The sequence below is a fragment of the Paramormyrops kingsleyae genome, chromosome 2 (genome assembly GCF_048594095.1).
Source record: "Paramormyrops kingsleyae isolate MSU_618 chromosome 2, PKINGS_0.4, whole genome shotgun sequence".
Classification (NCBI taxonomy): domain Eukaryota; kingdom Metazoa; phylum Chordata; class Actinopteri; order Osteoglossiformes; family Mormyridae; genus Paramormyrops; species Paramormyrops kingsleyae.
In genome coordinates, this window is record NC_132798.1 from 35,839,061 (window position 1) to 35,851,145 (window position 12,085).

The window sequence follows — 12,085 nt, forward strand, 5'->3', positions numbered from 1 at the left end:
AAGGGGAGCGACGGACAGGACGAGACCAGGAAAACAGGACCTGAAAAACAAGAACATCACTGGGGCACAGGGAACAGAACCGAAACACAGAACAAACACAAGGGCAGAAACCAGGACAAAACCTGACACAAAACGGGGAACGCAGACAGACAAACCAGAAAAGGAGACACAGAGGGAACAGAAAATGGAGGAACAAAAGGACCAGGAGTGAACGTAGGCATGACAGGAGGTACGAGGAGCCGAGACAGGGGGGACAAAGGGACGAGGAACAGACAGGGAGGACCAGACAGGAAAGGCCGGGGGACAAAGGGGTGCCGGAGGGAGCCACGGCAGACGACGGGCAGCAGCCGGAGGGGCCGCAGGTGACCGGGAGGCAGGAGCAGGAGGGGATCACGAAGGGGGCAAGGAGACAGGCCGAGGGATAGATGAAGGGAACGAGGAGGGAGTCGAAGGGGGCACCAGGGGAGGCGACGAGGAAGTCGGAGGGGACACCGGTGAAGGCAAGGAGGGAGGGGAAGCCGCAGCAGGCGGCGGCGCAGCCACAGCAGGCAAGGGCGCCATCCACCAACGTGACGGAGTGGGGTGACCCACAGGCGACCGAGGAGCCGAAGCGGGGGAACCCGCAGGCGACCGACGAGGTGTCGGAGGCGGGACTGAGGCCAGACGACAAGGCGTCGGAGGGGGACCCGCAGACGACCGCCGACCCGGAGCCACAGGACCCATAGGCACCCCCGAGCCCTAGCTAATGCAAGCGAGGGAGAGCCAGGGGGCAGGGCGGGCGGGGCTCTGGCCCTGCACCTGTGTCCTCTCCCCTTTCGGGACACAGAAAGACGGGGTCTTGGCTGGGGCGAGGGCAAAGGAGCCAGGAAGGCCCCCGAGGGGTCCCACTCGAGCTCCTCCTCCTCCAAGGAGGATGGAGCGGTGGTCAGACTGACTGGGACCTCCTCGGGGACTGGGACCCGGACTGGCGGGTTTAGGCTGGGGCTTCTGGTGAGGGCGGAGCCTGGACGTCAGGCGCGGGCGGAGCCGGAGCAGGAGTCAGGGCCTCGGGCGGAGCCGTAGCAGGGTCCGTGGGTGTAGCCAGGCTGGGCCAGCAGGGGGCTCGGGCGGTGCAGCAGCAACCGCCGGCTCAGGACCAGCAGGGGGCGCTGCAGCCGGAGTCTCACTGGGCGGCGCGGTAGCAGCCGGGACCAGCAGGTTAGGATCAGGCAGAACAAGCACCGGAAAGACAGGTGGGACAGGCAGATCAGGCACATCAGGCGCCGGCTGCACGGGCAGGACAGGTAAAACAGACGGCTGCGTTGTCCATAATTGGAGCAGCCTCCTCAGGCCGTCCGCTAACCTCTCCATCTCGCTTGGAGGAGAAGTGGGCGAAAACAGGGAGAACTCCCGGTGTACAGCTTCAGTGGACTCCTGTACGGCCGGGTCTTTGATCACCCTCCAGTAGAGCTCTTGGAGGGTGAAAAAGCGTTCAGCGAAAGCCGGTTCAGCTCGTGCTTCCACCGGTATAAACACCGCCGGGTCCAGGATAGGACGAGGCTCTCTCCGCTTCTTCTTCCTCCGGGTCTTAGCTTTCAGTGGAGGCTGGGATTCTCCGGGGACATCCACGGGCTGATCGGGGAACCTCTCCTCGGAAAAACTGATCGGCCGGGCTTTCTGCCTGATTAGCCTCTCCCGCAGCTGCCGGAGATTTTCGCACACATCTTCCACTAGATGTGCGTCTTCTTCGAGGGACATCTCCTCCAAGATGTCCTGGCTGCAGCTGGCCAGACTTTTTGCCTCCGGGTCCTCTCGCAGCCTTGGCGCACTTTTCAAATCGCGACACTGATCTTCATTTTGAACAGCTGCTCCTCTTAAGCATTTCACGGCGAGTAACGTATGCTGCCCAAACTGGACCAACAGCATTTCCACAGTAAGAACTTTAGTGCCATTTAATGAAAACTGGAAACGTGAATTCAGTAGAAATTTATCCCAACACTAAACGTTGTGTATTGTTAGATAAATGCACGAAATGCACGAAAGTATTCACATTATTCTGTTCCCTCACGCAGCAGAGATTTGTTATATTTTTTTTTTATCAATTTTTATCAAGTTTTAATTGTATAAGATTACACTGAACACTGTATGGAGAACTTAAGTATGCTCAGTATGGAGATTTGAAGCACTAACTGCTGTATTTTTGTTTAACTCTTTTAATGTTATGTTGAATGTTTATACTGAGGCGCATATTTGCGCTCTGAAGAAGGCGTGGTGGCTATGACTGTATCCCCTTTGCATGTTCACAACTGTATACAGGAAAAATAGAGCAGTGGACTGAAAGGGTGGACTAAACACAGACTCCTGTGTCCTTAATCTTCATATATATATATATATATATATATATATACACACTCACCTAAAGGATTATTAGGAACACCTGTTCAATTTCTCATTAATGCAATTATCTAATCAACCAATCACATGGCAGTTGCTTCAATGCATTTAGGGGTGTGGTCCTGGTCAAGACAATCTCCTGAACTCCAAACTGAATGTCAGAATGGGAAAGAAAGGTGATTTAAGCAATTTTGAGCGTGGCATGGTTGTTGGTGCCAGACGGGCCGGTCTGAGTATTTCACAATCTGCTCAGTTACTGGGATTTTCACACACAACCATTTCTAGGGTTTACAAAGAATGGTGTGCAAAGGGAAAAACATCCAGTATGCGGCAGTCCTGTGGGTGAAAATGCCTTGTTGATGCTAGAGGTCAGAGGAGAATGGGCCGACTGATTCAAGCTGATAGAAGAGCAACTTTGACTGAAATAACCACTCGTTACAACCGAGGTATGCAGCAAAGCATTTGTGAAGCCACAACACGCACAACCTTGAGGCGGATGGGCTACAACAGCAGAAGACCCCACCGGGTACCACTCATCTCCACTACAAATAGGAAAAAGAGGCTACAATTTGCACGAGCTCACCAAAATTGGACAGTCGAAGACTGGAAAAATGTTGCCTGGTCTGATGAGTCTCGATTTCTGTTGAGACATTCAAATGGTAGAGTCAGAATTTGGCGTAAACAGAATGAGAACATGGATCCATCATGCCTTGTTACCACTGTGTAGGCTGGTGGTGGTGGTGTAATGGTGTAGGGCAGCGGTTCCCAAACTAGGGTACGCGTTCCCCCTGGCAGGGGCGCCGCCAGAAATCTTGGGCCCCATGAAAGATTACAATTTTGCCCCCCCCCCTTTTTGCAAAAAGGTAAAGCCCCTAACAGGGCCCCATGTCAGTGCTGGGCCCCTAGAATTGTTCTAACTTTTCCCCCCCTGGCGACAGTTGAAGACTGGAAAAATGTTGCCTGGTCTGATGAGTCTCGATTTCTGTTGAAACATTCAAATGGTAGAGTCAGAATTTGGCGTAAACAGAATGAGAACATGGATCCATCATGCCTTGTTACCACTGTGCAGGCTGGTGGTGGTGGTGTAATGGTGTGGGGGATGATTTCTTGGCAGACTTTAGGCCCCTTAGTGCCAATTGGGCATCGTTTAAATGCCACGGCCTACCTGAGCATTGTTTCTGACCATGTCCATCCCTTTATGACCACCATGTACCCATCCTCTGATGGCTACTTCCAGCAGGATAATGCACCATGTCACAAAGCTCGAATCATTTCAAATTGGTTTCTTGAACATGACAATGAGTTCACTGTACTACAGTGGCCCCCACAGTCACCAGATCTCAACCCAATAGAGCATCTTTGGGATGTGGTGGAACAGGAGCTTCGTGCCCTGGATGTGCATCCCAGAAATCTCCATCAACTGCAAGATGCTATCCTATCAATATGGGCCAACATTTCTAAAGAATGCTTTCAGCACCTTGTTGAATCAATGTCACGTAGAATTAAGGCAGTTCTGAAGGCGAAAGGTGGTCAAACACCGTATTAGTATGGTGTTCCTAATAATCCTTTAGGTGAGTGTATATATAAATCACATCTGAAAGAAATTGAAATGGAAAAGCATTGCATAGATTAAGATCCACTAGATAAACACAGACATAACAGACAGTTTTACAGTCCAATGTTGAATGTTTATTGCTATCATTTTACTGCCTATTTACACAACGATTGGTGAAATTTGATGAAGTGAAATTTGAGAATGAAACTCTGAGTTATCATTTTAGTATCAAACAACAAAATGCTGTAGCACATCATTGTGTTTACATGTAGGTGTTCCCATTACATGATGGTTGCATTCTATTTCAACTGTAATCTGTGAGCTCAACATCAAACATACATATACAAACTTTTGTGAATAGTATTACGAAAATATCAATTGTCTTCCTAATAAATAGAATACAGTGTTTTTCTTATTTCTAGTAGACCTCCAGCCATTTTTGAATGTTTTTTATCCTTTTATTTATAGGCTTATAATAAATAATTTTTATGTGCTTTGTTTTCCGTGTGAATAATATCGATGTCTTATGGATTTTTAGGGGTGCATTTTAGTGGAAAATGTTTAAAATATATACCTCATTGCACACAGCTGTAATGCCCAGAGACCAGGGAAGAGGCGGACCCCGTAATGCGTGAGAACACTGGTTAATTAACCAAGTCGAACACACCAAAACCACAAGTGAGAATCCAAAGGGGGGGCAAAAGAGATGTTTGAGTCATGTTCTTATCTAACGGGTAGCTCTTATGTGGACCCTTGACAAAACATTGCAACATGTAAATGAGACTGTAAATTGCAGCCCTGCAGACTGCAATGGAAAAGGTGGCCAACCTGATAGTTGTCACCATAAAAGCTGTTAAGGGTGAACTGTGTATGGTTAAACAGGTGACTCATAAGCAACATGTCCTGTTTGAGTACAGCTGAAACAGTTGGTTTTCTTTGCTAATTCTGGGATTATCTGGTATCTTTAAACCCTTGCTTTTCACTCTGGTGGCAGTGCTACTTGTATTTCTGATGATTCTTCTTCTCTTCTAGTGCTGCTCAGCTATCATAGTCTCTCAGGCAAAGAAGGTCAAGCTGTTGAGGACTTCTCCCCACCCAGCTTCCCCTGTGGTGGAAGAGTCACTTTTTCAAGCATTGATGATGTGTCCTGTTTCCCAAGTGGTCATAGTCCCTGAATGTCTTCCCTCACTGGCCTCCTGCTCTGAAAATCCCTGCGAGTTGGAGGGAGTCTCGTGAAGGGACTGGAGAGTGTGTGAAAGGCGCAGGTGCTTCTTCAAAAGGGGAGACTGTGAATGGGAAATTGATCAGATAAAATGAAAGGGAATCATTACAGGATTGCTGTCATGTTTAGGCTTTTGGCATGAAGAAAATTGTTTGCATGAGTTGATGGAACAGGATGTGTAGTTTTTTTTGGTTCAGGCTGTGGTGTCAGGGTCTCAAGTGTGGCCAGTGAACTACCAAGAAGAGAAATGACAGGAAATTTGCAAGTATGTCTCAAACCTGATAAGATAAAAATACTCTGCTGAGGTTGAGACGTGATAATAATGAGAAGAGGGGTTGGAAGTGAGAATAGTACACATCTTGTGAAAGGAGGAAGTCATGCTTTGATCATGTACTCCAATAACCAATCCTGTTGAGGATCACGTACTACAATAACCAATTCTGTTGAGAATGTCCTTTTAGGGAAGCTTAGAAAAGGTATATAAAGTTGCTGTTTTTCCTCGTTCGTGGTGACGTAGGTTTTTTTTCCTACCACAATCCAACATCAGCCGGAGGAAGCTGTTACAGGAGTGTCATGTTGAGTTTAGCATTACTAAAAAGAACTTCAAAAAAGGAAGTGTGACATTGAATGTATTTAAGAGAGTCTTGTTTTGACTGGCCATTCTAGATGATGTTGTCTGTGTTCATTATTCACAAGGTAAGGTCTTAGCTTTTCTTTATTTACTTCTGTTTATCATGTCTAACCAAAAAAGATAAATTCAGACACTGTGCTGGTAAATATTACAATCACTTATCCTTTTTTGAAGTCCATTATCCATTATTGTGTAGCATTAGTTTTAAATAAAACAATGTTACCTAAAATGTAAACAATGCAGAGCCTCCATTTATAGTACCTCACCAAAATAGCTGGTTGCAAAAGTAGCTAAAAACCATAAAGAATAGCAAAAGGAAAAAGAGCTTGTAGAAATCTAGTTATACAGTAACACAGTCATACTAACCAACTCATATTTAGGAGACAATAAAAGTCAAAAGCTAGAAACACAAGATATGTGCATGAAATGTAAAAGAAAATGTAAAAATAGACTGCCACATGATGTGTCAGTAAACCGAATTATTACTAATTATTGTTTTTCAAATAGGTGGCAGAGTGTGGGAATGTAAATTGTAAGATTTTATACATTTCTACTTATTTTTGGACTGAAAGCAGACAAACCATTTCCTACAGTATGGTGCAGTTTGACTTGGAAGAATATTCCAATGACTATGAAAATTACACCTATAATAATTACACCTCTGAAGGCACAACATTGGATCATGCTTTTTCTCATCACCACAGATCCTGCAGGAATGACATTTTGTGCATAATTGTCACTACAGTCAGTACCATCATCTGTTTACTGGGGATTTTTGGGAATGGTGTTGTCATCTGGATGGCTGGGCTCAAAATGGTCAAGACTGTCAACACAACCTGGTATCTCAGCCTGGCGATCTCCGACTTCCTGTTCTGCCTTTTCCTCCCTATAAATGCCGCGTATACAGCCACCCAAAACTGGATCTTTGGACTCCCCATGTGCAAGATCACCTCCTTTGTTATGTTCCTCAACATGTTTAGCAGCATCTTTCTGCTGGTCATCATCAGTATTGACCGTTGTGTCTCCGTGGTGTTCCCAGTCTGGTCACAAAACCAACGCACACTGAGAAAGGCATTTACCATGGTTACCTTGGCCTGGATTGTTTCCATTGCTCTGAGCTCTCCTTCAGCAGTTTTCCGAAAAACTAAAGTCAAGGGAGGAAGAACTGTGTGCTACAATGATTATGAGCTGTCCTCCAGCCACTCCGCTGTTGTCTTGAGTCGGTTTGTGTGTGGGTTTCTGTTGCCTTTTCTAATCATTATCTCTTGCTATTCTGTCATCATTTGTAAACTTAGAAGCAGCAGAATAACCAAGTCTTCCAAACCATTCAAGGTCATGTCTGCACTGATAGCGGCATTCTTCATTTTCTGGTTGCCCTATCATACATTTGTTCTGCTGGAGCTAAACCATAATCACTATAACATTGAGTTTTTAAAAGCTGGGTTAACATTGGGCACCAGTTTTGCCAGTGCTAATAGTTTTTTAAATCCTATTCTGTATGTTTTCATGGGCAAAGACTTCAAGCATAAGTTCAAGAGCTCTTTGTTGTCAAAAATAGAGAACGCAATGGGTGAGGAAGTTCGTACGACCAGCCGTTACTTTTCCAGGTCCAGTTCAATGGATGGCAGAGCCTCCGCCCACCTTTGAGGCAAGAGGCTGAGGTCTATTTACAGGGGGCAGTCATGCTCCAAGATGTGGCTTAACTGCATCAAAGGGACATGCAGTCAGACTCAGTCCATCTGAATTCAAAATGCATTTTCACACTCAAGGCAGAAAAGGCCATGGAATGAAATGACCAGTTTAGTACAATGGGGAACATAGACTTCATTAGATTACTTATCCTAGATTAGTATATGAACAGAGTTTTTGTACAGAAGGCCTGCATTCGCAAGTCAACACATTATAGCATATGAAAAAAACTAATAGGTAAATACTGCACTGTATAAAAAAAATGTAATTTTACAGAAAATAACTTCATTTTTTACAGTAGTTTCTCATTTTTTAAACCTATCTGCAAAACTATGTAAAATTACAGGTATTATCCCTGAATTAATAAACTTTTATTTTACGCATAACTCCAGTAATGAAAAATTACACGTATTTCACATTTTTTAAATGAAAAATACTTTTTCATTTATACTGTATGTTTCCCACTTTCTCAAATTATGTACAAATTTATGTAAAATCGTAACAATTGACTAATTTAAAATGTAAGTCATAATTTAAAGATTATGACCATACTAAAAACTTAGCATTTTTCTTTGTAATTTTGAGGTAAATTCTATTAGTTTTACATTACTTTGACATTTAACTTCTAAGTCCAATGTTTTTTTAAAATTACTTTTAAAAAGATTATCCTGAATGAAATTGCACAGGTGAGGCAGCAGCAGCCCCTCAGTTTTATGTACATTATCAGCTCCATGTCTTCCAAATGCATGAATTAGGAAATATAGAGGACTGATACTCAAGATCCATGCAGATGTTAGTGCACTCCCCCACAATCTCAAAAAATGAGACCATGTCACGCCCAGCTCCGTACGATCCTCGTGTGTGCCACGCCCCCTCGTTACCTCGTGTCAATTCCTGATTGTGTTCACCTGTGTCCTGTTATTTCTGGCTAATCTTGGGTATTTAGTCCGTGTCTCAGTCAGTATTCCCCAATTCTGTCATTGTTGTGTATTGTTGTGATCGATGTCTGCCCGGATCCCTAAAATAAACCTCGTTTAACCGTAAGTCCGGCTCCACTCGCCTGCTTCCCGGCTCGCCTGTTCCTGAACCGTGACAGACCACATCATAATTTTTTTTTCCTTTTCATATCTTTTGAATATTGTGGGTGTGTCTGTGTAAAATGTATAGGTTGCTATTCTTTATAGGCACTAAAGAAAGGTATTACATAACTGGCATAGAAAGACAACTTTCCTCATGTTTGTTGCGCCCCACCTGTCTGGTCTCTTCCCCACTAGTGGTGCCCGCCTCACACTTTGAGAGGCAAGGAGCTATACCAATGTAGTAAACAATATGCATCTGGCTGGCACAGCATTTGGCAGAAAAATAGCAAGAATATCAATGGCTGATCTATGTAGTTAAGTGTAATTCATATGGCGTTTACGGTGTGTATGGCTACTTTACTGTTTTGCAGTGCAAAGGGGAAAATGTACCTGTTGTGTTTTCATTATTCATTGCCATGTTATTATGTGGAGGGCAAACATTTGTAGCCATCAAGGATATGCACATACTGTAGTCAGACTGTTAAGTTAATTTTTCTATTAACTGTGAACTGAACTTAACATATTTACTGAAGAACTTGAACTGGTTCGGATTTTTGTGACATTGTGAATCACAGTTTAGGTCCATATAGAATCTTAGTAATACAGGATTACTGCCTTAGTTGTGATGAATGTGTTATACATACATTAGTATTTTTCCGTGGTGAAGCTAACTTGGCGCTTAAATTCGGTAGTTTTGGATCTTATTCTGAATGTTTGTATTTCTTTTGTTAGTTTTACCCGACTTCAGCACCATAAAGAGTGGACTAAACTCATCGTCCGTGTGATTTGTTGAAGAGTAGTTAATGAGCTGTCGACCCCGGCAAGGCGTTGGGGCAGGACAGCACAGTAAAACGACACCTTCTAGCGAGCTAATACTCGCGATTGGAAGAACAAACAGAGTTGGGTCTATGTGCTGTGCAGCATTGAACTCACCCGAAGCGTAACGTTAGGCAATTGCAGTAAATCTAACCTCAAGATGGCAGGAAAAACATAGGGTCCGTGGAAACCAGGTCCAGTGTGTCTTGTTCGTCCAAAAACTCCAAAACGTCAGCGAGCTCATCCGCTAGCAAGATAGCTGACTGCAAAAACTAGCCTCAAACAGCATTGTCAACACAAAGAAGTCATGGAGCCCTTCTCCTGTGAAGATCGTGCCACAGATCTAAAGGACCTGGATCTGGCTGCCGACAGCCTTCCGGTGCAGAGGAGCCTCGGGTTGCATTGGGACCTGGATTCAGATTGCTTATCCTACCGTGTGTAGGATGGGGGAAAACCTTTCACTCGACGAGGAGTCCTGTCAACAATTAACAGCCTGTATGATCCTCTCTCCAGCCTGTATTAGTGTCTCTCCAGTGACAATACAAGGTAAAGCACTCCTTTGAGAATTCACCACAGACTAGCCGGACTGGGACGCTCCTTTGCCTGCAGGAAAGGAAAGGTCGTGGAAATGCTGGAGAGATTCTCTTAAAGAACTATGCATATTCTCAGATGTATCGGAAAAGGCAGTTGCCTATTTAAAAACCGTGGACGTGGATGGAAAATGTCACACAGGACTGATCTCAAGCAAAGCCAGACTCGCGCCAAGACCAGAACAATTCAATTCAATTCAATTCAATTTTATTTATATAGCGCATTATCACAACATTACATTGTCTCAATGCGCTTTACATTTCTGCCTCGTAAGGACCCCCCATTGAGTAAGCCAAAGGCAACGGTGGCAAGGAAAAACTCCCTAAGAGGAAGAAACCTTGGGAGGAACCAGACCCAAAGGGGGAGCCCATCCTCCAGGGGCCGGCAGATGAGTGAAACACACCATACCGTGTTTGGAGCTGTGCGGTGCGGTCATGGCGGTGAACCTGGCAGAGGTCATCACGTCTGAAATTGATGTTGCCTTTGATGCAGTAACCTTCTATACCAATAGCAAAATTGTGCTCGGGTACATTTTTAATGAGAAGAGAAGGTTTTACGTTTACGTGACCAACCGAGTTCAAAGAATCAGACGAAGCACACTGCCACATCAGTGGAGGTATGTGCACACATGCCATAATCCTGAGGACATTGCAACATGGTTGATTCCAGCGTGCCACCTGAAAGACACGATGTGGTTCACTGGACCAGCCTTCTTGTCTCAGCCTGTAGACTCGTCTTCTCCAGAGGAGAGATTTGAACTCCTACACCCGGATCAAGATGCCGAGATACGACTATTTGTGACCACACTGTCGACCACAGCTCTCATGCGTCTAGGATCACACTGTTTCAGTCACTTCTCACGCTGGAGTTCTATCACAAGGGCTGTTGGTGCTCTGATCCACATCATTCAGACCTTCAGGAAAGGAAAGAACAAGGAGATGTGACAAGGATGGCATCGATGTCACATGCCCTTGAAGGTGGACATTCTCAATCGGAGCGCAGTGGTCATCATTAGGACAGTCCAACATGAAGCCTTAGAGAAAGAGCTGGAATGTCTCGCATCCAGCTCCAACATTGCAAGGAGCAGCCCTCTGCAGTCTCTGGATCCTTTCATTGACCAGGAAGGCTTGCTGAGAGTAGGGGGGCGTCTTGCTGCTGCTAACTTGGAGCCCAATGAAAAGAGACCATTGATCTTGACTGGACACCACCATGTCACCACCCTTATTGTGCGTCACAAATAAACACAACATCAAGGACATCACTTTACTGAAGGGGCCGTCCAAGCGTCTGGCTACTGAATAGTGGGATGTGTTGACAAAGTGATTTTTGGATGTTTTGGGTGCCGTAAACTCAGAGGGAAATGTGAAATCCAGAAAATGGCTGACCTGCCACCGGACAGACTCAGTTCAGAGCCACCCTTTACTTATGTTGGCATGGATGTTTTTGGCCCCTGGGAAGTTGCTGCACACTGCACCAGGGGCGGACACGCAGGGGTCCCACTGGCGATTCGAGGACCAGTGAAACACCTGTGCCCTGACAGAAGCACAAGCTTCGTTGCAGCTTGTCAAGACCTCGGGATCCCCTCCAATGCCGATGGAAAAGCCATGGAGAGATTCCTCTCAGAACAGGGCTATACATGGACTTTCAATGCTCCACACTCCTCTCACATGCGGGGGGGGGGGGGGGGGGGCATGGGAAAGGATGATCGGGGCATCACACGCTGTATCTTGGATTCGATGCTCATGCAGATGAAATTTCACAAACTCACACACGAGATACAACATTCTTAGCTGAGGTCAGTGCTATTGTAAATAACCAACCACTCATTCCCGTGTCTACTGACCCGAGGGATCCCTTCGTCCTCACGCCAGCATCACTGTTGACTCAGAAGGTGGGTCCTTGTCCTCCTCCTGTTGGGGAGTTCGGCCAAAAGGACTTAAGCAGCAGTGGCGTAGAGTTCAAAGCCTGTCAGATACCTTTTGGGAGAGATGGCGCAAGCAGTATTTGGTGACACTGCAACCCCGTTCTTACGATCGTGCGATGGGTGAGCAAGCAGGGCATGGGAAAGCAAGATCGGGAAGACGGAAATCCAAAGGACAGGGTTCATTCAGGGCGGACAGGTAACCACA

General features: G+C 45.6%; 1 protein-coding gene across 1 annotated transcript; it reads left to right on the forward strand.

The window, feature by feature from the left end:
- The first annotated feature begins 4,762 nt into the window (after positions 1 to 4,762).
- Positions 4,763 to 7,925, forward strand: LOC140587709 (chemerin-like receptor 1). The gene is made up of 2 exons (XM_072709250.1): positions 4,763 to 5,846; positions 6,486 to 7,925. Exon 2 carries the CDS (start codon positions 6,580 to 6,582, stop codon positions 7,426 to 7,428), a length of 849 nt encoding a protein of 282 aa, XP_072565351.1. The 5' UTR covers positions 4,763 to 5,846; positions 6,486 to 6,579; the 3' UTR covers positions 7,429 to 7,925.
- Positions 7,926 to 12,085: the final 4,160 nt, after the last annotated feature.

Bases quoted from the DNA above. Each gene is read 5' to 3' on its own strand.
- LOC140587709 (XM_072709250.1), top strand. From the start codon at position 6,580: ATGGCTGGGCTCAAAATGGTCAAGACTGTCAACACAACCTGGTATCTC.